This window comes from Podarcis muralis, chromosome 13 (genome assembly GCF_964188315.1).
Source record: "Podarcis muralis chromosome 13, rPodMur119.hap1.1, whole genome shotgun sequence".
Lineage (NCBI taxonomy): Eukaryota > Metazoa > Chordata > Lepidosauria > Squamata > Lacertidae > Podarcis > Podarcis muralis.
Window position 1 is genome coordinate 40,348,316 of NC_135667.1, and position 27,990 is coordinate 40,376,305.

General features: G+C 46.9%; 1 protein-coding gene across 1 annotated transcript; it reads right to left on the reverse strand.

The window, feature by feature from the left end:
* Positions 1 to 6,376: 6,376 nt before the first annotated feature.
* On the reverse strand, positions 6,377 to 27,961 carry WNT9B (Wnt family member 9B). Its single transcript, XM_028703047.2, has 4 exons — positions 27,730 to 27,961; positions 11,872 to 12,128; positions 10,345 to 10,610; positions 6,377 to 8,665 (listed from the first exon to the last, which is right to left on the reverse strand). The coding sequence occupies exons 1-4, from the start codon at positions 27,837 to 27,839 to the stop codon at positions 8,189 to 8,191; spliced, it is 1,110 nt and encodes a 369-aa protein (XP_028558880.2). The 5' UTR covers positions 27,840 to 27,961; the 3' UTR covers positions 6,377 to 8,188.
* Positions 27,962 to 27,990: the final 29 nt, after the last annotated feature.

Here is a 27,990-nt window from a genome sequence, read left to right on the forward strand (position 1 = left end):
AATTGCATGTCCTCTCAAACCTCTTTCAGCAACTCTGAAAGGCACCTCTGCTATGCTGAGTGAAATATACTCCAAGTCACGTAGTGATTTCATGCTCTTTATTGCAGCTCATAAACAGTGAATGACTTCCCCCCCAAAACCTCAGGCTTTATATACATTATTTACACAATGGGTCCTGTGTGATTGGCTGACGATGCTTCCCTCCTGGAGCCTTATTGGGCTGCTCCTGCAGGCCAATCAGTTGTTGCATTCTAGGATCCTACTGACCTAATAGGCTGATTAACTTCCTCCTGGGGCCTGATTGGGCTGCTCCTGCAGGCCAATCGGTTGTTGCATTCTAGGATCCTACCTGCCTATTTTTCTAGGATCCAAGCTCAGTACATAACACTGAGGTTTTGGTTAGTTGCTCAAGACAGCAGACTTGGCCTCAAAACAATCCCGTCAGAAATGTTAGGCTGAGAGTGTTTGAGATCACCTAATGGGCTTCATGGCCATGTATGTATTTGAATCCCTCCAAGTCTGTAACTTTAACCCAGAGTTGAAGCCAAGATGGTGTCCTTCAGGTTTTTGGTCTTTTTTACTACAACTCCCATCATCCCTCATCATTTCTCATACTGGCTAGGGCTGATGGGAGTTGTAGTCCAAAAAAATATGTGGAGGGCACTGAATTGGCTACTCCTAGTTTAACACCATACTGTAAGTGTGGTAGGTGATGAATAATCAGTAATGTGATTTAAATGGGTTGATGCAGCTAACTTTAATAAAAATAGGAACTACCCCCAACCGTTGAAGAATGTGGTTTGCAGGTCTCCAGTGTACTCAAAACCAATATACTCATTTTTCTGGAAATGTCCTCAGTGTCTACTGTCTATGCATCCTTGAACTGCTATAATTTTCGCTCTACTCAGCAGCCACCTCCCCCATGACCATATCCACTTTAAAACCGAACAAACAGAGCTCCTTTTAAAAGTGAAAACTGAACAAAAGATATTTATGAGCATGTCAAAGATCAGCGCAACAGCTCTGGAAAAGCACAAAAGCTACAGCAGTACAAGATACACATATCTATATATACCCACTAATAATTAAGACATACACTGTGTTAAGTACAATTAAAAGTCATACACAATGAGGGCAGTGACAAAACCCTATCCATACAACTTTATGGGAACTGTACAAAGGACATAAATAATATAAATATTCTCTCCCAGCCTAAACAGCTGTACATTTTTTGAGGTAGGAAAAAAACCCACATCTTCCCTTAATAGAATTAAGAGTTTATTACAGTCAGTACTTTGCATTGCATCCAGCGGTTTGTTAAATTAACAAAGATAAACAGACCGTTCCCTTTTTAAAAAACAGGTCAGCAGTACCCACAATGCATTGCTCTGGAGGCATGTTTCTGCTAAAGAGAGAATTCTTTCAGCATTATCAATTCTTGCCTTCCTTATGGGATTGTCAAAATCTAGTTCTTTCTCAAGAGTACATTTCTGGAACTGAAAAGTTGCTGGACTACAGTTCCCATATTCCCTGGGAGTCCAGCAACACTTGGATGGTCAAACCTTAACTGCTGCTGCCCAGACCATTTTCTTGGAAAATCTCCACCTGCACCTCCCCACGTTCAAGATTTGGAAATTTTAAACACCATCTACTGTCCTCTGCAATGATTCAGATATCTACCAAGTTGCCCGCTTATGACTCCAGTTGCTCTGTCACTAGGGCTGGGCGATATATCATCTAAAACTGGCTAGACGTCCCTATCGTGATATTGGTTTCGTAATTTTGGAACTGGCAATATATTGCAAATCATGATATGTGTGTGTGCTATGCAAAAATCACAATCTGGGAAAAACCATGAAGCCAGCCAATGCCTCTACAGTGGTACCTCAGGTTACAGACGCTTCAGGTTACAGACTCCACTAACCCAGAAATAGTGCCTCGGGTTAAGAACTTTGCTTCAGGATGAGAACAGAAATCATGCGGTGGCGGTGTGGCGGCAGCAGGAGACCCCATTAGCTAAAGTGGTACCTCAGGTTAAGAACAGTTTCAGGTTAAGAACGGACCTCCAGAACGAATTAAGTTCCCAACCCGAGGTACCACTGTACATGGCTCCATCCTCCTTTCAGACACGGTATATCGCAATGTTTAACTGGTGATATATCGCCATGTTGAAAACCAGATCTTGCCCAGCCCTATCTGTCACCATGCACCAAACATGCAAACATCAAATCAAAACACTAGTCAAAGTTGTTTGAGTTCATGTGCGAATCCTTCCTCATTTGAGGTCCACCCAGGCCTCAGCTCAGCTTCCAAGTAAAATAGAGGACGTGAAGAGCTCAGCACCAATTCTGCGCACCTCTAGTTAAAAGATCTTGGGTAACAGGATTAGGAAAGCCTTCTGCCCTTGCCAGCAGCCCAGCAAGTAACCTCTGAACCACAGTGCCAAATATAGACCCTCCAAGTATCCCTATTTTCCAGGGACAGTCCCAGATTTAGAGAAGCCATCCCAGTTTCTGATCTGATCCCGGAGTGTCCCACTATTCCTTAAGACGTCCCTATTTTCATCGGTGAAATGTTGGTAGGGTATGGAGTTATGCAACTTCTGAGCCAAGGAGATAAGTAACTCTACAACCTTTAGAAGACATCTGAAGGCAACCCTGTATAGGGAAGCTTTTTAATGTTTCATGTTTTCATCTAATTTGGAAGCCGCCCAGAGCGGCTGGCACAATCCAGTCAGATGGGCGGGGTGTAAATAATAAAATTATTATTAGTAGCAGTATGGAATAAAGGTAAAGGGACCCCTGACCATTAGGTCCAGTCGTGACCTACTCTGGGGTTGCGGCGCTCATCTTGCTTTATTGGCCAAGGGAGCCGGCGTACAGCTTCCGGATCATGTGGCCAGCATGACTAAGCCACTTCTGGCGAGCCAGAGCAGCGCACGGAAACGCTGTTTACCTTCCTGCCGGAGCGGTACCTATTTAACTACTTGCACTTTGATGTGCTTTCGAACTGCTAGGTTGGCAGGAGCAGGGACCAAGCAACGGGAGCTCACCCCATCGCGGGGATTCGAACTGCCGACCTTCTGATCGGCAAGTCCTAGGCTCTGTGGTTTAACCCACAGCGCCACCCACATCCCTGTAGTATGGAATACGACATCCTAATTTTCATTGGAGAAATGTTTGAGGGTATGGAGTGATGCGACCCCTGAGCCAAGGAGATCAATAACTATACAACCTTTAGAAGACATCTGAAGGCAGCCCTATATAGGGAAGTGTTTTTTTTAAAAAAATGTTTAATGTTTTATTATATTTTTATATATGTTGGAAGCCACCCAGAGTGCCATAATAATAATAATAATAATAATAGAATAGGACGTCCCTATTTTCATCAGAGAAATGTTGGAGGGTATGCATATACAGCTCACTGGACCAGTCCCCCCCCCCCCCCGCACACTTGCAAAACCAACCTGGTAGACCACACACTAGGTTGTGTGCAGCATGGCAAGTCAAAAGTCATGTGAGCCAGCTCTTGCACATGGCTTGACTCATTTAGAGTTATTTAGCACCACAAGCTTCATGATGCGATGGTCAAGCCATTCTCTTGTTCTCCGCATGTGGACCCACTGCAGGCTCTAGTACTGTATGCAGATTGTTGTGGGGGAGGGAGAATAAATAAAAAAAGTCCCTCCTCTTCTCTCCCCCCCCCAAACCTCCTTTGATCTAACAAACCAGCCAAATGTCCTCAAATCCCGTGGGAAGCCTTGGAGAGAATGTTCCTTAAGGATTAACACATAAATAATGGGTCAGCTCATGCTTAATAATTGCCAGGGTACTTAGGGTGGTTGAGAATAACGACCAATTAGAGCCCAGCTGGCAAACATGTGGAGATTATCATTGCATCAAATGGGATTTGAGCTCTAAGGATGGAGCTTTGGCAAATGCAAGAGTATGGGTGATCGCCAGGAGAAATGCAGCAGTTGTGTGCTGGTTAAAAGAGAAACCCCCAGTGGCCCCTGGAACGTAGAATGCGGTCCCCAACATGGAATCCAGAGAACCTCTTGTTGTAAAGAAAGGAAGGTTTCCATTCTTGGTCACAAACAGGGCTGCTAGGAGCGATGGCTGGGGTGGAAGACAGAAGGAATAATCTGACCTGCTCCTGCGTGTGTTGGCAGATAGGTCAGTAAAAGGGACAGGACCCCTGGACAGTTAAGTCCAGTCAAAGGCGACTATGGGGTTGTGGCGCTCGTCTCGCTTTCAGGCTGAGGGAGACAGCATTTGTCCACAGTTTTCCAGGTCATGTGGCCAGCATGACCAAACTGCATGGAAACTCTTGTTTACCTTCCTGCCACAGCGGTACCTATTTATCTACTTGCACTGGTGTGCTTTCAAACTGCCAGGTTGGCAGCAGCTGGGACAGAGCAACGGGAGCTCACCCCGTCACGGGGAATCGAACCGCCAACCTTCTGATCAGCAAGTGCTAGGCTCTGTGGTTTAACCCACAGCACCACCCGCGTGGTGAGGGTTGTGGCTTGGGAGGGTCCATGACCTATACAGATTGCAAAGGGATTGCAAAGATATCTGAAGGCAGCCCTGCATAGGGAAGTTTTTAATGTTTGATGTTTTACTGTGGTTTTTATAATTTGTTGGGATCTGCACAGAGTGGCTGGGGCAACCCAGTAAGATGGGTGGCATACAATTAATAATTTTTTATTATTATTATTATTATTATTATTATTATTATTATTATTATTATTACTACTACTACTAGATCCTGAGCCTGAGGTTCCCAATCTCTTCACCTGATCTTTAAGTACAGCCATACCTCAGGTTAAATATGCTTCAGGTTGAGCGTTTTCAGGTTATGCTCCACAGCAACCCGGAAGTAATGGAACATGTTACTTCCGGGTTTCGCCGCTCGTGCAAACGCTCAAAATGATGTCGCGCGCATGTGCGGAAGCGGCGAGTCGCAACCCGCGCACACGCTGACGCGGGTTGCGTTCACTTCAGGATGCGAACGGGGCTCCGGAACGGATCCCGTTCGCATCCAGAGGTACCACTGTATATTGGTCCTGCACTCAGCTCTCACCTGTGGCTCCTAGAAGCTGTCAGCATGTGACCGTGGCCACATCCTGGGAACGGCTTCGACCGGCTGGCTAAATTGGGTGAGGGTAGCAAATGGGTCTCAACCGCTCTGTGACTTAGGGACTTCCCCTGCATGAGAAGACAGGCTCCGGTGGATCGAGCAGACCTGACCAATAGTGGGTCCAATGGCCAAGAAGGCAGTTTCTGCACGTGATGTAGAGGGAAGACAGATGGGACACGTCAACCTGGGAAGGTAGCCCATCTAGAAGAAGGAAAACTCTGGTCCTAAACCTCCGCTGCCTTGCGGGATATCTTCAGGAGAAGAAAAGGCTAAGGAGTAAACCCTACACAAATCTAAAGTGGAGTCCCTAAGATGGTTGGATGGTGCCTTGTACGCCTCCTTCCGGCAACTCCTGCAACCAAGCTGGTGCCAAATGTATAGCTCTGTTTTCCTTTGGACCACATCAGCCAGCCTTGTTGTCTGGGCAGCCCAGGACCTCCAAGCACACTGTCTAGGCCTGCAAGCCAGGAACATCACTTCGGTGCTGCTAACACAGCAGTTTGACTTCACCCCTGGAGGTACACTCCATTGTCCCTCGAGACAGACGGTTGCCAACAACACCTATAGCTGTGCTGCTGACGTGTCGCTACTTTCTCTATATCACCGCCAGGCCGCATACACACCATGCATTTAAAGCACAAACAATTTTGGGAACTGTAGTTTGTCAAAGGTGCTGGGGGAAACTAGGATTCCCAGCAAGGGACCAGCTGAGAATCTGACAGGAATTGCTTACGTAGGACTTTTAGTAAGCAGGGGATAAATTATTTCCCTCCATAGCATCGAAATCCAAGCTATCACAGTTTTTTTAACCCGTTCTTGTTCAACAGTTCTCCTTTTATTCTCACAGCAATCCTAGGGGAGGTCAAGTTAACTGAAGGGGAATGGCTGGCCTTAAGGTTTTGTGGCAGAGCAGGGAGGCTGAACCTTACTCTCCCAGGTCAGCCAGTGTGCTAGCAGGGGCTGATGGGAATTGTAGTGCAGAACACCTGGAGGACGCCAAGTCGACAAAGGCCGCCATACACTTGTCCCACTCCCCCCCCCCAATATGGCCATCAAACTTTAATACTTTGCAGGGCTGGTGTAAGCCAGGCTCCCTTAGCCACAGCCCCCATTCCCCCCCAGAATATGGGGATAGAAATGATGGATTTTATTAGCATTGGAAGGATAATTTTATATATATATATTTATGAACCTTTAAAAAAATGTTACATAAGACCAAAGTTTTTTAAAAAACAAAACAAAAACTCCCATCTTTTTAGTTACCCGAGCAGCAACGTTACCGCCCAACCGCAGCTACACAAAAAGTAAAGATTTCTCTGTTGTTTTCTATGGGTAGTTATTACTTCTGCCGCAGAGAAGGCAAAAAACAACAACCCCAGAATCAAGCTGAAGTAAAAACAGCATTAAGCTGGCTCCTTCCTCCAGATATTGGATTTTTGGTCCGTTTTGTTCCTTTCTTGCTGCGACATCACATCCAGTTTAGCATTATGACACTAATGAAGATAACACAAGCCGCTACAGCCAAGTGACCAAAAAAACCACACCAGTAGTGTGGGCAGCTGAGGCCAAGGGCTGTGAGGGCAATGAATGATGAGCGGCATCTAAGCAATGCAATAAAACACTCTTTTTAAACACACACACACACACACACACACCAAGAAAATCACATGAAAGAAAGCAAGTATGTTTGACCCAGGCTTACAGACAGACCTGTCATGGAAGCTGCCCAGTCCTTAGCCGCTTTAACTCTTTGCTCATTTCACATAAAAACAAGTGGACCTGTCCATCTACCCTCGCCCGCAACTATAAATAGTTCCACTGGAAATAGGGTCCACATTCCTAGGTTTGCCCCCCGTCATTGCCCAATAGATGCTTCTATTTGCAAATTCAAGCTATGAGAGTTTTCTTCTTCTTCCCCCAAATTTTAGCCTAACAAAATGGAGGCAGGTGCTGGCCTTCGTCCATTCGCACTTCCTGAATTCTCTGCTCCTCCTCTTTGTCCTCGGGTCCCTTAAGAACGCAGCACCTCATCTCTGCCTTCTCAGGTGTGATGCCCCACAACTCACCCCTAATCCACTGAAGGGCAGAACCAAAGACCATGCTTACCCCTGGGGGTGCACAGCCCAGTTCCCCTTTGAGCAGGTTGTGTGGGGCCACGCAGGGTCAGGTCCAAATTTTGGTGGGGCACGACAAAGTGCCTTCTCATATAAGACACCTCAAATGAGTCCTGGCAGCAACAGTAGCCTGAATCGAGCGCCGGCCAGCTAGGGGCAACCGTTTAGATTTCTCACAATGACCTCAAGCGACGTTACACCAGGCATTGTGGAAGCTTTAAATGGAGGCACTCAGCTGCTTCTCTAAAGGGAGACCGGGGTAGAAATCAGCAGTGGGCCCTGCTGGCGGGGCTGCAGCAGCTGCCCAAGGGTGCCATCGGCCGAAGCTGGTGCTGTGACCAAAGACTACAGCGCTACCCAGAAAGGGGCACATGGTTCAAAGAAAATGCTGCGTTGTGGCCGTGGAAAACCCATCCATTCACCCTCCTGGAAGTTCATCGAAACAGATATTCCCGGGCTAGCTGCGACTCAAGACCCCTGCCTTAAACCAGACCCTTGGGGCTTGCTCTAGAGAAGTTCTGGCAGCTTGGTCCATGCTTTGCACAGCTCAGGTTCCAGTGTCATTTGCCATTTAGAAAATTTGGCTGGGGAAGACCCCTTGTGCAAGACCTCAGGCAACCACTCCCAGCCAAGAGTCCTGGGCTAGGCTAGATGGACAACACAAGGCAGCTCCTTAGATATCTTACGAGAATAGGTCCTTGTCTCTTTTCTTGGTGCCGGCCTTCCCAAAGCAGAGGCAGTCCTGGAGATTGGCTGCTGGTCCACAGAACCGTAAAATCCAGGGCTGCAGAACTCCTGCAGCTTACAAGTCCCACCCCTTGCGAACTTCCATATCTGATGCAAAGGAGAGAACAAAGTTGAGCTGCCAGCCTTCCGTGTGGTCCAAAGAGGAGCAGGCCGGTCTCCCCGCAAGACTTGCCAGCGCCTGCGTCTCACTGCTTGCAGCTATAAACCACTTCCTCCTGCATGCACTGCTGGCATTCGACGTAGCAGCACCACTGCACCTGGCAATGGCAGGAGAAGGTCACCATGCGCGTCTGGATGTTGTAGCCCCGGCCGCAGCACATGCTGTCGCAGTTTGCCTCCCGGGAGCACGTCCTCCCGGCCGTGCCCACCGAGTACCGGCTGGGCCGGCAGAAGCTGGGAGAGTCCTCCATGTAAACCAAGTCGGTGGGGCGTGGGCCGGCGGGGACTTTCGGCATGTGGTTGTGGGGCTGGGGGCTTGCCAGCTCCGACTGGCCCACCGCGTCGTTGGTGGCGCTGAAGACCTTGACGGCGCTGTCGTAGCGGAGCTTGAGGAGCTTCCCCGTCTCGTGGAAAGGCGACAGCTGCTTCCAGCAGGTCCTCACGGCACACGAGCCAGAAACCCCGTGGCATTTGCACGTGGTCTTGAGGCCGTTCTTCACGGCCTGTGGGAGGGAGAGAAAGACAGGCATTTGCTAGGGTCGCGAGTGGAAAGCCAAAACACTGTGAGGGAATAAAGGGGGAAATCGCGAGGCCACTGAACAGTTGCACACTCTTTTGCGGTCGTACCTCGGTTCTCAAACGCCTTGCGACTCGAACGTTTTGGCTCACGAATGCCGCAAACCGAGAAGTAAGAAGTAACGTTTTTTGGAAGCTGAACGTCCTGACGCAGCTTCCGATTGGGTGCAGGAAGATCCTGCAACCAATCGGAAGCCACGCTTCGGTTTTTGAATGTTTTCAGAAGCCGAACGGACTTCCGGAATAGATTCCGTTTGAGAACTAAGGTATGACTGTATTTGTTTTTTTAAAATCTACTTACAGTTGAATGGAAGTCCTCTTTATTTTTTCCATTTTTGTTATTATCTTTATTTCTTGTGTTGTCTCTTTATAATAATAATTTTATTGTTTTTATCCTCCATACTCTGGCTGGGTTGCCCTAGCCACTCTGGGCAGCTTTCAACAGATGTAAAACAAAATAAAACCTCGGACGTTCATGTGCAACCTAACTGTACGAAGCCCACGTGTCCCTTTTTCTGGACCCTGCCCACCACTAGCATGTGTCCCTTGAAAGGTTCCCCATGTGGTAAACATTGTCCCCACCATGAAAAATGATTCCCCACCTCTGAGGCAGAGAGTTGGGACTCTCCAAAGCAAAGCTCTAGTGTCCCATTGCTTAATACACATCTGCGCCGTGCAACTGTGAAAGGCACACAGCATGGAACATTAGTTCTCAGGGAAAGACAAAGATATGGCATTCCAGGGCCCAGCTTGGCTCTTGAGGTGCAGGCTGGAGATTGGGGATAACCAGGGACAATCTGCTTTTGCTACTCCTCTCTCTCTCTCTCTCTCTCTCTCTCTCTCTCTCTCTCTCTCTCGGCAAATTGTGTGGTTTGTGATAGGAATTTTGAGGTCTTAGATATATGTTAAATGTTCATAAGTGTACCAACCAAGCACATACATAGATCAGCACAGGAAGACGGACCTGGAACCATTTTGATTCCCAAACTGACCAAATGTTTTCTCTGCAAGGTCAAAGGAAAATGGAAAAGCCTCCCCATTGTCTTTCCCTTCACAAATCCTGTCTTAAGGGTATATCTGTGTTTGAATAGGGTGTGAGCCTGTGACCTGGCCCAGGAACTAAGTATTTATCATTACAAAAGACTGGCCAGGCTACCCAGACAATCCAATCAAGTAACCTGCCGGACAGGAGATAAACAACGACAGGAGAAAAACAACATTCAAATTTCTGTTTAGACCACCTTTTCTGTGATGTATGTATGATGTATCTGAGGGGTGGTCTTAGGTTACACCCCTTCTGTGATGTATGTATGATGTTTCTGGGGGTGGTCTTGATCTACAGGGCTGCAATTTCAAAAGTCTTTATAAGGCCTTGCACGCCATTTTTCAGGGTTCCTCTTCTCTCCTGCGTGTGAGGGGAGCACCCTGTTGCAACAGATCAATAAAGATCAAGCTTACTAGTTGCTTTGCTTCTCAATATTCTCTGGTTGGCCTCTGTTATTTTCTCCTACCAATGGGGAACCTATGTAAGGACTCTATATGGGCTCTTGGATACCCCATAAGGGAAAAGGGCATTTTTGTTTACAACAGGTTCCTCTGTCCTCACCTTGATGCCCACGTTTGTGTTGTGGATGTCCACCTTGGCGCGCAGGTCTTTCCCAACCTTCTTCTGGCCCAGGAAGTTTTTCAGGAACCTCGTGCTGTACTTGAGGTTGTCTCCGCACACTCCCCACTGCCACGCCTTGCGGTTCTCCAAGTCCGGAGAGTCGTCACAGGTGCAGCGCTCCATGCGCCCAGCGCTGCAGGCCCGCGCGAGGGAATGGGTCAGAGCTGCCGAGGACACCGCGTACAGGAAGGCCGTTTCCTTGAAACCTGAGGGAGAGGAAGCCAGGGAACCCAGAGAAAAGGAAGTAAGAAAGAGTAGGAAAGCCAGTGTGGAAGAATGGCAAGGGTGTCCCGACTACAAACTGGGAAACCCGGGTTCAAATCCCGCTTGGGCATGAAGCTCACTGTGCGACCTTGGGCAAGCCTAACCTTAACGTACCTTGCAGGGTTTCTGTGAGGATTACATGAAGAGTGGGAGAACCATATATGCCACACTAAATGGCCTCGGCCCAGTATACCTGAAGGAGCATCTCCACCCCCATTGTTCAGCCCAGACACTGAGCTCCAGCTCCGAGGGCCTTATGGTGGTTCCCTCACTGCGAGAAGTGAGGTTACAGGGAAACAGGCAGAGGGCCTTCTCGGTAGTGGCGCCCGCCCTGTAGAAAGCCCTCCCATCAGATGTCAAGGAAATAAACAACTGACTTTTAGAAGACATCTGAAGGCAGCCCTGTTTAGGGAAGTCTTTAATGTTTAATTCTATTTTTAATATTCTGTTAATATTCTGTTGGGAGCCGCTCAGATGGGCAGGGTATAAATAATAATAATAATAATAATAATATCCTTGAAGCAAAAAGTAGGATAAAGGTAAAGGTAAAGGGACCCCTGAACATTAGGTCCAGTCGTGACCGACTCTGGGGTTGTGGCGCTCATCTCGCTTTATTGGCCGAGGGAGCTGGCGTACAGCTTCCGGGTCATGTGGCCCGCATGACTAAGCCGCTTCTGGCGAACCAGAGCAGTGCATGGAAACGCCGTTTACCTTCCCGCTGGAGTGGTACCTATTTATCTACTTGTAGTTGATGTGCTTTCGAACTGCTAGGTTGGCAGGAGCAGGGACCAAGCAATGGGAGCTCACCCCATCGCGGGGATTCGAACCGCCGACCTTCTGATCGGCAAGCCCTGGGCTCTGTGGTTTAACCCACAGCGCCACCCGCGTCCCGAAAAAAAAAAGTAGGATAGAAACGCAACAAATAAGCAACTGTTTTTTAACAGCAGCAGGTACCTAAGTTGCTCAGAGTAGCGAACAAGCCTGACAAAGGTTTTCACAGGGGGTTCTACATTATCACTTGATTGACTCTGGCCATAAGGTGTTCAGAAGTGCAAACCTTAGAACCTCTACCCTGGTTTGTTTTTCTTTCTTCCATGATGGCGTTGGAGGGTGAGGAGAAGGGGGAAGACCCAAACGGAGAAAGCCTAGATTTTTTTCCCCACCCCAATTTTCGGAAGCTGACCAACAAGCAAGCACTCGTACCTCGTTTCAGAAGGTCGGCTCGTCCGTCCAGACTGCAATTCCAGCGCTCGTTGCGAAACTGATACTGGCATTCCACAACCCCGAGACGGATGGCATCCCGTAGGGTCTCGGCCAGGCCTGGCTCTCGGCGGCAAAGCCTTTTCTGCTTACGGGATAAGCGAAGCAGGTCGCATTGCTTCAGGTGAGCCTTCCAGTGGGCAGGGTTGGTCGAGGGCCCCAGCAGAGGAAACTGAGTTAGCGCTTCCTTCCCAGTCAGGCTGAAGGGTAGAAGAAAGAATCATGGCCTTAAACAGAGCAGAAGCAGCAACAGCTACTTCCCTGCTGTAAGTTAACATTGCTGTAAGGGCAATGACAGGCCTAGACAGCATCTTGAGAAGTAGAGACGTCACCTTGCCAACAAAGGTCCGTATAGTTAAAGCCATGGTTTTCCCAGTAGTGATGTATGGAAGTGAGAGCTGGACCATAAAGAAGGCTGATCGCCGAAGAATTGATGCTTTTGGATTATGGTGCTGGAGAAGACTCTTGAGAGTCCCATGGACTGCAAGAAGATCAAACCTCTCCATTCTTAAGGAAATCAGCCCTGAGTGCTCACTGGAAGGACAGATCCTGAAGCTGAGGCTCCAGTACTTTGGCCACCTCATGAGAAGAGAAGACTCCCTGGAGAAGACACTGATGCTGGGAAAGATGGAGGACACAAGGAGAAGGGGACGACAGAGGACGAGAGGGTTGGATAGTGTTTTCGAGGTTACCAGCATGAGTTTGACCAAACTGCGGGAGGTAGTGGAGGACAGAGGTGCCTGGCGTGCTCTGGTCCATGGGGTCACAAAGAGTCGGACACGACTAAACGACTAAACAACAACAACAACAACAAGTTAACATTGGCAAACCACCAATAATATACCCGTCCCCGGGGTGTCTCCCAGGTGTGTACAGGTCTGGTTCACACATGCAAGTAAGAAATCAAGTGGTTATCCGTTTGACGAATGGCAAGGGAATGGGTGAACCGATTCCACTGAAAATTACAGCAGGCCAAGATGAACTAGGAAAGCTCTCTGTGTGCAGTGCTCCCAAGATGCACACTGGCTCCGATATGCAGAAGAATGAATTATTATTATTATTATTATTATTATTATCAGCGCACTTTTTCTGGGGAGACGCATACTCCTAAACATTTTTGTGAATCTAAGTTTGGCCTCATTGAGGGGCAGTATTTCAATATGAGTAGGAAAATGAGAGCACCCCTAGACATTTTTTAAAGAAAAAAGCACTTATTATTATTACTACTGCAAGGCTTGAATAGTATCCAGAATGAACTCCCAAAGAAAGCTTTGACAGTATTTATGTACGTGACTACAGTGGCAAGGATCCTCTATGCTGAGAAATGGGAGGAGAGAACACCCTCCAAGGAAGAATGTTTGATGAAAATCTTGGAATATCCAGAGACGGCAAAGTTGACGGCGCTGATAAAAGATACAAATTTAGAACCTTTTAAAGAGGACTGGAAACCCTTTCTAGTCTATATCAAAAGTTATTTCCCATGTATGAAGACCACAGCAGGGTTTGAAGTGTAAGAAAATAGCAGAATATATTAAGAAACGTGGTTGAGAAGATGAAATTAGGTAAAATGGAACCTTAAAACACAATTCTATGTAATTCAGGTTATAAACATCGATGTCGCGTGAGCGGGAAGTCACTAGTTTTCTTGAATCGGAATGTAATTGTCGAGTAACAAATTCACTTTCTATATGGAAAAAAAACACCCTAAAATATTATTAAAAAATAAAAAGCTGAGTTTGAGGGCTTGTGAGGAGCTAGTTAAAGGAAATATTTGGTACAGTGGTGCCTCGCAAGACGAAAATAATCCGTTCCGTGAGTCTCTTCGTCTTGCGGTTTTTTCGTCTTGCGAAGCAACCCTATTAGCGGCTTAGCGGCTTAGCGCTATTAGCGGTTTAGCGGCTATTAGCGGCTTAGCGGCTTAGAAAAAGGGGGGGAAAGTGAAAAAAATCACAAGACTCGCAAGACGTTTCTGTCTTGCAGAGCAAGCCCATAGGGAAAATCGTCTTGCGAAGCGCATCGAAAAACGGAAAACCCTTTCGTCTAGCGGGTTTTTCGTCTTGCGAGGCATTCGTCTTGCGGGGCACCACTGTATTAAGAGCTAGAGGAGGAAAAAATATAACCAAATTGCAACCCTCCAACTGACTCCCATGAGGTGGTACCTACATGGTTTGTTGAAGATGTATCTACAGGCCAAGAATGCCTCCTGATATCATACAAAATATGGGTGGGACCCAAAACACCTAGGAACATAGGAAGTTACCTTATACAGAGTCCGACCATTGTTCCGTCTAGCTGCGTATTGTCTACATTGATCGATAGCAGCTCTTTTCTGGATAGGATAGCCCAGAGCATGGCTAGACTCACATACGTCTTAAGTCAAATCAAGACAGGTCGACATCAACACATGGATGGAAGCTGCCAACTTCTGCAAGCAAAACACAATTGCTAGGGCTTTAAGCACAGCTTGGTTTAGGAACCAATCCCGAAAGATTTCTAGACACAAGCTTGTTAGCTTTAAATCCCTGTATGGCTTGGGACCAGGATACCTAAAGGATTTTCTTCTCCAATACAACCTGCCCCTCTACTAAGGCCAGCTATGGAAGTTCTCCTGCATACTTGTTACACCTTTCTGGTAATTGGCAGGAATGTTAGAAAGCACCTTTTCACCTATGGAACTCCTTGCCCCAGGATGTTGCTCCTCCTTTATGGCATTGCACCATCGGTTTTGTCAGACCTTTGACCTCATTGCCGGTTGGCTTTTATGCTGCCCTCTTCCTCTTTTGGTCGTTTTTCCTCGTAATTTTACTGGCTCCTGTGCTTGATATTTAACTGGTGTTATGAATAGCTTTTATCCTGTTGTTAGCTTCCTTGGGGAGTCTGGGACATGTTGTGAGTGATGTTATAAATATAATAAATTGGCCTTCTTGGTGTCTTCCCAGCCTTTGCTGCTTATTAATACTGAACATCACCGACAAGCGTCTATTGAATCCGAACCAGGTATCTGTGACTGCACAAGTTTTACATTGTCCTAGTTGAGAGGAAGAAAGTATTTGGCCAACGAGACTGAAAAGTTAGGGAGGAAATATCAGTTACTCATGCAGGACACCACTCCTTTAACACCAACAATGGAAATTATTGCAACAACTCAGCCAATAAAGTTAACACACATCTGCCGGCCACTCCTTCCCTCAACCCCAAGGCTTTGCTTAATCTTAAACCAGGGCCCAGCGCTGTCACCAATCTCATCCCTCTCACCAATTAAAGAGAACAACACCAGCATACAGCCAGCACAATAACAACTGTGATCAGCAGCGAAACCCTGAGCCAAGCTACGAATGAAAAGATCTACGATTGGTCCTATAAATAAATTTTAAAAGTCTAAAATGAAACGCATAGCCTTCAGGTCTGCAAAATTTGTTCCTTTTCGCTACAGGCTTTTTTTTGCAATTAACCCCCCCCCCCCGACCCCCAGCAAACTTGCTTTGCCATCTGCAAAAGAACCAAAAGACAGTCCCCATATTTTATTCCCATAAGTGAGAAAGCAGCTTGGGAGCAGGGATTGAAAAACCTGTGAGGGTGGGGGGAAGGGTTGAAACGCACAAGCCCGCTACATCATCATCATAATTTATTATTTATACCCCGCCCATCTGGCTGGGTTTCCCCAGCCACTCTGGGTGGCCCCCAACTGAATATTAAAAACGCAATAAAACATCAAACATTAAAAACTTCCCTAAAAAGGGCTGCCTTCAGATGTCCTTTAAAAGTCAGATAGTTATTTCCTTGACATGTGACAGGAGGACGTTCCACAGGGCGGGCGCCACCACCGAGAAGGCCCTCTACCTGGTTCCCTGTAACCTCATTCTCGCAGTGAGGAAACCGCCAGAAGGCCCTCAGAGCTGGACCTCAGTGTCCGGGCTCAATGATGGAGGTGGAGACGCTCCTTCAGGTATACTGGACCAAGGCCGTTTAGGGCTTTAAAGTCAGCTCCAACACTTTGAATTGTGCTCGGAAACATACTGGGAGCCAATGCAGATCTTTCAGGACCGGGGTTATATGGCCTCAGCGGCCACTCCCAGTCACCAGTGTAGCTGCCGCATTCTTGATTAATTGCAGTTTCCGAGTCACCTTCAAAGGTAGCCCCACATAGAGCGCATTGCAGTAGTCCAAATGGGAGATAATCTCTGCTGCAATCAAATACACAAACCATATTCCCCCCTTTTAACAATTAATTTGCCCCGGGTTTGTCTTGGCATGCAGGAAAAGCATAAGCCCTTTACATTTCTCTCCCGATGTTCCCTTTAGTAGGGTAACTGGTGGTCAGCAGCTTCTTTTGCGATGCAAAAAGCCAATTCTGAAAGCCGGACCCTTGCTGGACCCGACACAACACAGTTTGTCCCCTGAAGATGCTGTGCAATAGAACCTGTGATCTATCAAGCATGCCTTTGCCATCGTGCAGCCAAAAGGCCTCCAGCACTAGGAGAACAAGCCAACAGAGAGATGCTTATCGCTTGCCCTCCCTCCACAACCCCGGCAGTGGAATGCTCCTACCGTCTCCGCTCTCCAGAACTCTTCTTCCGGCCGGTGGGCGGTGATGGTTAATCATTAAGCGAGTAAATTTCCAAACTACCAAATCAAGATGGTAGCAGTTTCAAGGAGACGTTAGCCCTAGGTCGGGGTGGGACCCTGATACAGCTGCAGTCCTTTTCCCTGCAACTCCATCCATCTGACTCCCAGGTTTCTATCAGTTCGGGAAGTAAAACAGGCCCCACCCCAAAAGAAGACAGTTGTTTCTACACGCTTAGTGGACTCCAAGGACCCTTGAACAAGGCATCCAGACGTCCTTCCCTGTCACTCATCTCTTCGTCTCTTTTACATCTGCAGGTGAGGCAGTGGAAGAGCTGGACCGGTGTCTTGCCTCGATAATGATGAGAGCCAACCAACTAAAACCCAATCCAGATAGGACTGAAGCACTGTTTGTGGGTGGTACCCTAGACCGGATCGCTGGGACGTTGCCTGCTCTTGATGGCGTTACACTTCCTCTGAAGGAGCGGGTTCATAGCTTGGGGTTATCTAATCAAATACCTTTATTGGCACCACAGTACAGTGGTACCTCAGGTTACATATGCTTCAGGTTACATACACTTCAGGTTACAGACTCCGCTAACCCAGAAATATTACCTCGGGTTAAGAACTTTGCTTCAGGATGAGAACAGAAATTGTGCTCTGGCAGCGCGGCGGCAGCAGGAAGCCCCATCAAGCTAAAGTGGTGCTTCAGGTTAAGAAGTTTCAGGTTAAGAACAGACCTCCGGAATGAATTAAGTACTTAACCCGAGTTACCACTGTATAATATTTATACATACATACATACATACATACATACATACATACATACCCCGCCCATCTGGCTGGGCTTCCCCAGCCACTCTGGGCGGCTTCCAACAAAGTATTAAAATACAGTAATGCATCAAACATTAAAAGCTTCCCTAAAAAGGGCTGCCTTCAGATGTCTTCTAAAAGTCTGGTAGTTGTTGTTCTCTTTGACATCTGGTGGGAGGGCGTTCCACAGGGCGGGTGCCACTACCGAGAATGCTCTCTGCCTGGTTCTCTGTAACTTGGCTTCTCGCAGTGAGGCAACCACCAGAAGGCCCTCGGCGCTAGACCTCAGTGTCCGGGCAGAACTATGCTGGTGGAGATGCTCCTTCAGGTATACTGGACCAAGGCCATTTAGGGCTTTCAAGGTCAGCACCAACACTTTGAATTGTGCTTGGAAACATACTGGGAGCCAAGGTAGTATAAACATTTCAGGTCACTGGGATAATTAAAGGACAAGGGTGAATCTGTTGAGGGCCATAAGGTCACAATATGATCGTGTGCACTTAGATATTCTGCTTTGCCCTGTCTGTTCCCCGAAAGGATAGTTCGTTGGGAACCCTTCTGGGTAAAATTGTGGCTAAAAAGGAAGCTACTAAAACAGTAATATCTTTGTCCCGATCTGCCAGGAGAAACCTCATTTGACTTCTTCTCGGAGTTATAGGCCGGAGGTCCAACATTTTGCTCAGCATCAGTTGGCGAGGTCTACTGTGTAGAGAGCAATCAAAGATAATGTGATCCATTGAATCTGGTACTCTGTGATTGCAGGCACACAAGACGGGCTTGATATGGAGTATGTGAGAATCTACCTTTGGTCACTGTAGAGGGGAAGGCATTTAATCCCACGAGCATAAAGGCTCTTTGATGGGAAGGTAGTAGTAGCTTGGGGTTGTTCCTGGATCCTTTACTGTTACCTGAGACTCGGGTGGCCTCAGTGGCACGGAGTGCCTTCCATCAGCTTCGGCTGGCGGGAAAGCCTAACCACTGTTGTCTATAACTCTGTTGGGGATTGAGAGTTATTGGGTTGCTTTTGTTTTTATTAAGTATTTTGTGTTTTTATATTATGATTTTACGTTATAAACGCTGCTATAGGGCAGTATACAAATTTAATAAACAACAGAGAAACAGAGCTGTCTGGCAAGGTGCCAACTCCATTACAGTGGTACCTCAGGTTAAGTACTTAATTCGTTCCGGAGGTCCGTACTTAACCTGAAACTGTTCTTAACCTGAAGCACCACTTTAGTGAATGGGGCCTCCCGCTGCTGCCACGCCGCCGGAGCACGATTTCTGTTCTCATCCTGAAGCAAAGTTCTTAACCTGAAGCACTATTTCTGGGTTAACGGAGTCTGTAACCTGAAGCGTATGTAACGCGAGTGTTATGTACTGAGTTGAATAGGATCCAAACTGCAGCAGTCTGATTGGTCCTAGAACAATAGGATCCAAAAGGCCGCAGTCTGATTGGTCCTAGAACAATAGGATTCAGAATGCAGCAGTCTGATTGGTCCTAGAACAATGCAGCAGTATGATTGGTTGGCAGGAACTACCCAATCATGCTCCAGATAGAAGTGAATCCACAACCTGATTGGCTTACAGTAGAATTCCGGAATTAGCCAATCATGTGCAGCCCATTGTGTAAATAATGTGTATAAAGCAGATACTTTGAGGGGACATTCATTCATTCCTCCTCACCACTATGAGCTGAATAAAGAGCATGAAATCACTTTGCGACTCTGAGTATATTTCAGCGAGGTACCACTGTATTTCTTTCCTGCCCCACGAACGCCATTGGTGACTGCCACCCCACAATAATGGCTAAAATGCAGTGCCTGTTGATGCTGCAAGGCCTCCGCACTGCAGTGCATGATGGGAATAGGGAGATCTGGGCACAGAAAGTCCGTCTTGGGTTTTCTACAAAGAAGATGCTCTGACATCAAACTACAGGCCATCCCACTAGCTCCCTTTTGAGATCAAGTCAGTGGTTTTGCCCTACTAAAGCAAGCTAAGTGTCAAGGGTGATAGTCATGCTGGATGTTACTGGAATAGATTGCCCCAATTATTATATATAAGGTACAAGACCCCTGGGCGGTTAAGTCCCGTCAAATGCGACTATGGGGTTGTGGCGATCTCACTTTCAGGCTGAGGGAGCCGGTGTTTGTCTGCAGACAGATTTCTGGGTCATGTGGCCAGCATGGCTAAACTGCTTCTTACACAACGGGACACCGTGACAGAAGCCAGAGTGCATGGAAACACCGTTTATGTTCCCGCCGCAGCAGTACCTATTTATCTACTTGCACTGGTGTGCTTTCGAACTGCTAGGTTGGCAGGAGCCGGGACAGAGAAATGGGAGCTCACCCCGTTGCAGGGATTCGAACTGCTGACCTTCTGATCGACAAGCCCAAGGGGCTCAGTGGGTGAGCTCCCGTTGCTCAGTCCCTGCTCCTGCCCACCTAGCAGTTCGAAAGCACACCAGTGTGAGTAGATAAATAGGTACCGCTCCGGCGGGAAGATAAACGGTGTTTCTGTGCACTGTTCTGGTTCGCCAGAAGCAGCTTAGTCATGCTGGCCACATGGACTGTGGACAAATGCCGGCTCCCACTCAGAGTCGTCCGCAACTGGACTTAACAGTCAGGGGTCCCTTTACCTTTAGCTACTTTGCAACCTCAGCAAGTTTGTCAGACAGAGAGAGTGCTGGTCAGGATTAAAAGGCATCCTCATCACTCTTCAGGTACTGAGAACGCAACACAGGTGCCCAGAACATCCTGCATCTGAGCATGGCAGGAGAAGAATGGACAAGTTCACGGAAGATCACCTGCCGTTACTCAGTATCTTGTTGCGGCCGAGAAACCCCTAGTAAGAGTTCCCCACAAAACGACCGTCTGAAGACCAACGCACCGTTTCTGACAAACAGCTGGGTGAAATGTTCTGAAAACTAAAGGCAGGCAGCTGTCGCGAGGCTGCTGCTCCCTTAAGTTGCTTAAACAACCAAAGGCAATAAGGCACCTAAGGCAATAATCAATATTTGTTTTGTGTCAAGGAAATGATAGCTGGAAGGAAAAGGGAATATTGCCTCTTCTTGCTTAGTAGAAGTCCTGATGAGTGTGTGTTTGTTTGTGTGTGTGTACACTTCCTGAAAGGAGAAAAATCCCATTCGGTATCCTGTCCATTCCAGGAATTTCCCTGCAATTAAAAGCGGCTTCTGACCCTGCTAGGGCCGCTCTCCCCAGCCCACAAAAATTAAAAAAACGAACGAAACAGGTGCTCCAACAGTATTGAGCAGGGACTATCAAATCTGGGAAGGGGAGCACCCAGACTCTGAAAAAACACAACACGATGCCAACGTGCAGGCAGAGTCTAAAACTTAACACAAACTCCAGAGCACACTTTCATTGCTGGTGTTTGAGATTAGCCACAATCCAGAGATACCCTGCAGCTTCTTGAGAAACCCTCCTGTTTTGACATATTTTCCCTTCGGTTTGACTTCATCCCCAGAGGCGTACTCCATTGTCTCTCAAGACTGATGGATGTCAACATGAGGACTGCCATGCTAACTGGAACTGATGGGAGTTGTAGTCCAGTACAACTAGAGGGTGCCATGCTGGCGAAGACTGATGGGCAGGGAGCTAGGACTTGACGCTTCAAAGAGGAAAAAACAACAACATGCCAATCTAAGTGACATGTGCTCTCAAGAACTGCCAGTTCCAGAATTCCATAGTCTTCACTGGCAATCCCTACACATAAACAAGAGGACAACTGAGGACACTGGGATCCAGCATTGTTGATAGGATTCACAGGTGAGTAAATTATAGAATCATAGAATTGTAGAGTTCGAAGGGACCCCAAGGGTCATCCAGCCCAACCCGCTGCAAAGTAGAAGTCTCAGGCCACTGGTTTCCACAGAGAACAGGTAAACACGAACAAGAGAGCTCAGGAGTAAGGAGCAATGGGTGGTATTCAACAAGTTTTAGTCTAGTCGTTGGACTAGTCCACTGTTTCCCAAATTTGGGTCTCCAGCTGCTTTTGGACTACAGTTCCCATCATGCCTGACAACTGGTCTTGTTAGCTAGGGATGATGGGAGTTGTAGTCCAAAAGCAGCTGGAGACCCAAGTTTGGGAAACGCTGGTCTAGTCCAACGATTTCAATGGTTCTGCTATGAGTAAAACGAAGGTACGTACCACCCAGTGCCTAAAGAGTCTTGTATTAGTGAGTATGCTGCCCTGTGTGGTTGCAAATATGAACTTGGGCAGCCAGGAAAATAGGTTTAAACAAAAGGATTGACTGTGAATCCCCCAGTCCTCCAAAACTTACATACAAGGTATTTTTTTTGGGGGGGGGGGACCTAGGTTTACAATCTGTACTAAGTCCAGGGAAATGATGCCCAGGTACTTCTAGAGTTGTGCGGTAGCTTTAAATGCAAAAGAAGCAGGTTTCATCAAGTTGAGCAAAGCTTCTTCTATCTCAGCTATGGAGAGAACTCAACCTCTGAGCTTAAAAAGGAGATGAGTTGTCAGGAGAAAGTTGCCTGCTTTTTTTCACCAGCCTCTCTCCTCTCTTGTGTCATTAAGCAGCAATTCAATTTGTGTAACAAGAGCAAGCGCTATCACTTTTCTCCAGGCCATCAAAGGCTGTTTTATCTGCAAAAATTCAGGTTTGATGGGGGGCAGTGTTTCTTTTATTTTATTTTTTTAACGCCCTTCATCCGAAGATCACAGTTTAAATGTAAAAACACAACAATCTACAGCATAATAACCAACAGAAACAATAACCACTACCCCACCACACACATAGTTTAAAAGACTGCTTAATTAGCCAAAGGCTCGTTATGCTAGGAGCAATTTGTACTTGTGTTAACAGCGTTTATGACGGCTCTGTTGGCTTTCAGGCACAACTCGAAAGCACTAGGTCTGACCCAATGCTTACTACAACACATCCTCATCTACAAACCATCGTGATTCTTGTGATCAAGGAAGTGCACCACTTCCTTAACATACTACTTAAACGAGTCAGAATTCAGACACAGGAAAGGCTCCTCCTTGGCCCTACATGTTTATGTCCTCTTAAAATGGCAATGGCACCCACCTGAGAGGTGCCGAAACTTAGTTCCAGCTGGAAAAAAAGGCCTGGTTATGAGCGTTTCTCTGCTGAGCAGGCACTACAAAACTTAACATTTAGCACTTATCAAGTATTTCGCAGAAATTAATCCTTACAACAACAGCCCTTTAGAATGGCAGGCCAGTACAGTGGTGCCTCGCAAGACGAAATTAATTCGTTCCGCGAGTTTTGTCGTCTTGCGATTTTTGTCGTCTTGCGAAGCACGGTGTCGGGAAAGTTTTGGAAAAGCTTCAAAAATCACCAAAGTCTTTAAAAACCTCAAAAAAGGCTACCACACCGCGTGCTATGAGTTGCTCCTCGAAGTCAAGTCGCAACTGTATTAACGGTGTTAAGAAAAAGGAAACAAACTTGCAAGACGTTTCTGTCTTGTGGGGAAAATCGTCTTGCGAAGCAGCTCAAAAAACAAAAAACCCTTTCGTCTAGCGAGTTTTTTTGTCTTGCGAGGCATTCGTCTTGCGAGGTACCACTGTATTATTTGTCCCATACAGTGGTACCTCGGGTTAAGTACTTAATTCGTTCTGGAAGTCCGTTCTTAACCTGAAACTGTTCTTAACCTGAAGCACCACTTTAGCTAATGGGGCCTCCTGCTGCCGCCGTGCCACCGGAGCCCGATTTCTGTTCTCAACCTGAAGCAAAGTTCTTAACCTGAAGCACTATTTCTGGGTTAGTGGAGTCTGTAACCTGAAGCGTATGTAACCTGAAGCGTATGTAACCCAAGGTACCACTGTATTGGAAGAGCACAGGTCTCGAACTTAGGTGGCCTTAGGCGATTAATTACAGTGGAACTTCGGTTTTCGAGCATCTCGGAAGCCAAACAATTTGGAACCCGAACGCCGAAAACCCGGAAGTAATTGCTTCTGTTTTCAAACATTTTTTGGAAGTTGAACGGCCTCTGGGGAGTTTTCTCCCCCCCCCCCCCCATTGACTTTGCAGCCAGCCCATTGATCCTCGGTTTTCGAACGTTTCAGAAGCCGAACGGTCTTCTGGAATGGATTACATTCAAAAACTGAGGTTCCACTGTATTGGATTTATGATTTGAAATCAGGGACTTGCCAACTCACTGGGGGGCGTCTATCTTACACTGTACACCAATAGTTTGGGCCTGCCATTGTAAGGATCAGCTTGAGAGCATTTGTTTTCTGCCTTTTTCTTTTTAAAAAGAATGCTATACAGTATATACTCTGTTTCCCAGTCTAAGACTCTCCACTGAAGTAAGGTAAAGGTAAAGGGACCCCTGAAGATTAGGTCCAGTTGTGACCGACTCTGGGGTTGTGGTGCTCATCTCGCTTTATTGGCCAAGGGGCCGGCGTACAGCTTCCAGGTCATGTGGCCAGCATGACTAAGCGGCTTCTGGCAAACCAGAGCAGCGCACGGAAACGCCGCTTACCTTCCCGCAGGAGCAGTACCTATTTATCTACTTGCACTTTGACGTGCTTTCGAACTGCTAGGTTGAAATGGGAGCAATGGGAGCTCACGTCATGGCAGGGATTCGAACCGCCAACCTTCTGATCGCCAAGTCCTAGGCTCTGTGGTTTAACCCACAGCGCCACCCATGTCCCTTACACTGAAGTAGGTTATAATAAATTCCTGGCATGTGCTGCTCGCAGGATAAGAAAACACAGGATGCGAAAAGCACCCAAACAGAAGTATTTCATCCATTTGGCCTTAAAATGGATGGCCAGCTATATTCCTGGGCTTCTGATTGAGAAAGTGCATATTGTGACCCACCCTCACTGTGCATCTAAGGATGAGGGTTATTCAGTTGTTTAAGTTTTCAAGCTTGCTTTTCACTCTGGGATGCATCTTATGGTACACATGCTTGCAAAAGGTTCAGATGCTCAAGCTTGCCCAGGAATCACAAAACCTTTCTCCTGAAGAATCCTCGGTATGTGGAGGCAGAGTGGAACCATTCGCCTGTGAGGGAAAGGCATTTTGCACAAACTCAGGAGCACTCTTATCACTTCCCACAGCCAAAACAAGTTCCTTGTACAGTGGTAAGGTAAAAAAGGTAAAGGGATCCCTGACCATTAGGTCCAGTCGCAGATGACTCTGGGGTTGCAGCGCTCATCTGGCTTTACTGGCTGAGGGAGCCAGCGTACAGCTCCCGGGTCATGTGGCCAGCATGACTTAGCCGCTTCTGGTGAACCAGAGCAGTGCACGGAAACGCCATTTACCTTCCCACTGGAGCGGTCCCTATTTATCTACTTGCACTTTGACGTGCTTTCGAACTGCTAGGTTGGCAGGAGCAGGGGCCGAGCAACAGGAGCTCACCCCGTCGCGGGGATTTGAACCGCGACCTTCTGATCAGCAAGTCCTAGGCTCTGTGGTTTAACCCACAGCACCACCCACATCCCTTTGTACAGTGGTACCTCAGGTTAAGAACTTAATTCGTTCCAGAGGTCCGTTCTTAACCTGAAACTGTTCTTAACCTGAAGCACCACTTTAGCTAATGGGGCCTCTTGCTGCCGCTGGAGCACAATTTCTGTTCTCATCCTGAAGCAAAGTTCTTAATCCGAGGTACTATTTCTGGGTTAGCAGAGTCTATAACCTGACACGTCTGTAACCTGAAGCATACGTAACCCGAGGTACCACTGTATAAGGAATGCAGATGACCGTTGTACATGCATATGGAATCCACCTCAAAATTCTGAACTTTTGAAATTCAAGATTTCACATTCTAATTAGTTCTTAGTGTTTTCCCGACTTTGTGAAGTACATCTTTCTCAGAAATCTGATTGACAAGTTGTTGTTTTTTCTGGTTCAGCCCCGGGGTGCCAAGTTTGAAACTCAGAATTTTGTATATTTACTCACAGAAATAAGAAGCAATGAGTATTATTTAAAGTGTGCATAAGGTTGCAGTCTTAGATTCAGTATTTCCCCTAAGGCTGCACTTATCCAGGCGTAACACAGAAGCCAGCCCCAATGAATGGATCACATAGCATGTGTCTATTTGAATCATTTTTTAGGCCTTCTTACGAATGAAGAATGAGACTATTCTAATTATATTTTGTGTTATTGAGCTCCCTCGTTCTGTTTGGGGGAGATGGGAAGCAATGATGTTCTAATCTAACCTGATGTAGAAGTTGACTGTTCAAAATTCAGACTATAAAAAGGGAAGCTTGATTTTTTTTTGCAATGGAAGAAACAACATTTCAAGCAGAGGTGCAAACTCAGAACTGAGAGGTAAATACATATAGAATAATAAGATCAGCAAAAATATTGTTATCCACCGTTATAAAAAAAAATTGCCCGCAGTTGAGCACCATTTCTTCTTTATCAAAACACAGCAACACTTGCATTTGCCAGTGCAGAGTTAAGAACTTAGTTTTGCAAATTGGAAGCTTGCATTTTGAGAAGCCAAAACTTGCATGTAAAGCAAAAAGAGAGAAACGAAACAAGAATCCCACACGTTGTCATCAAGAAGGGTTCGATATACACTGTTTATCGCCTCGGAATATTGGAATGTTGACAGCACAATCCCATGGATGTTACTCTTAAGACAGTATTGCCAAGTTAAGTGGAGCTCAGTGTCAAATACGTTTGTGACTATAAGTTTTCCGTTTCAAGAGCTGGAACTCACGTGCTTTTCACCCCAAAGCGGGAGAGTCATTCGATACTTCAAACACACAAATATGCACCCTTGAAATCCAAGTCTTAAGAAACCCAGATTTTCACACAACTGCGTTTCAAGACAGAGGCACGCACACACATGTCCATCCCTCAGTTTTGCACCCGTTCCAGTACAAACCCAGATTTTGTAAAACAGCATCCGTGTGATCCTTGTGTTTACTGGAAAGACCAGGGAAGGATAAGCATGTGCAGAACTCTTTGTGGATTAAGAGACATAAAATATGCAATTGATTGCAAGATGACACGTGGGACCGCCTTGAAATGGGGCATTTCCCTTCTTAAACCAGAACATAGGACTCCTGTTCAAATACAGAGAAGAATAATGAGACCCTTAATCTTAAAGGTCATGGGTTCAAATCCCACGTTGGGCAAAAGATTCCTGCATTACAGGGGGCTGGGCTGGATAACCTTTGTGGTCCCTTCCAACTGTATAATTCTATGATGAATATAATGAAGAGGTTTGTCTCCCCACTCCACAAGGCCAACCTGCATATTACGCCCCAAGCACAGCAGAACAAACTCACCCATACTTCATGAGTTATGGATAAAGCTCTTTTTTAAAAAAAGAAATAAACAGGGACAAGCGAACTCCAGAATATGTATGTCAGTCATACAAACCCTGAACATCACCAGGTTGAATGCAAGCAGTTTCAAATTCACAGGCAAAAATGGAGAAAGGAAAGATCCGAATATCAACCTCTGTGCAAAAACAGTTACATTCACACATGCATGCACGAAAACATCGCCTGCACTGAAAACTCCAGTCTTGAATATTTACACTGACAGATCTCTTCCCACCCCCAAATTGCTGTTGTGCAAAGCAACACCACTTTTCTATCAATTGCTCCGGTGCATTTTGCAGATGAAAGAGATTTTTGCTGCTGCTACAAGTGGAAACACAAGCTCACTAAACAGCGGCAGGAGGAGGGGAGGAAGAGAATCTCATTCTGCAACCCCCCTAAAATGCATGCAGGACCCAGGAAGCTGGACCCTTCAATGATCCCACATTTGCCCAGTGCATGTGCACAAGCCAGTGTCTCAACTATGTGCAACAACCGAGCAGCTGGTGTGCAGCAGGATCCCGGATTCTGCGGGGCTGGCTTAAAGTGTGTTTAGGATCGCAGCCAGGTCGTGAAGCTGTAATCCACAAGGCAAGTTAACCCAGCAGATTGGCTAACCGAAGAAAAAGACCTTCGAAAACAAGATGCAAAGTGGAGAAGAGGAGCGCGTGAGCTTTGAAAAGCAGGGCGAGGAAGTGAAGAAAAGTCGAAAGCTAAGGGAGGAAAAGCAAAGCAAAACGAGAAGGAAAAGGTAGAACTTGCGCACAGGAATGGAAGGAACTTTAAAACAGAAGAGCGGGGATTGCACACAAAAAAAGGGGAAGAGACTAAAAACTGAATAGTTGATGTAAAATATGCAGGGATTTATGTATGCAAAATGAGCCACGGAAAGAGAACAAGTCATTGATATTTTAAGGTTGTTTAAATGCACATTTCAAAATGTAAAACAGAAAATAATAATGCAAAATTATACAAAAAAGAGAAACAACAGACAAAAAAGGCGTGAAAGTGCAAAAAAGGGAGGGGAAATCTCACCAAAAATTGGGGAAGGGGAAATGTAAGGGAAATTGCATGCGGAAAGTCTGAGCAAGCCCGATCGCGCAAAAGGGGGGGAAGCGAAGCGCCGCTGACCCGAAATAGGCGTCCACCTGCAGGAGCAGCAGGCAGCAAGCGGCCGCGGCGACCGAGACGCGCAAGGGCGGCGGCGGCAGCAGCAGCAGAGGCTTCTCCGGCGGGCGCATGTTGCCGGCCGCTGCTCCTGCGTCGCGATCCTCCGCCGTCTCCCGGGCTCGGCATGGCGCTGCGCAATCGGCGCCCGGGCGCCTCGGCAGCCCGTTAAAAAGGGCACCTGGCGGGGCGGGAGGGGCGCGCCCTCCCTCGGCCCCGCCCCCC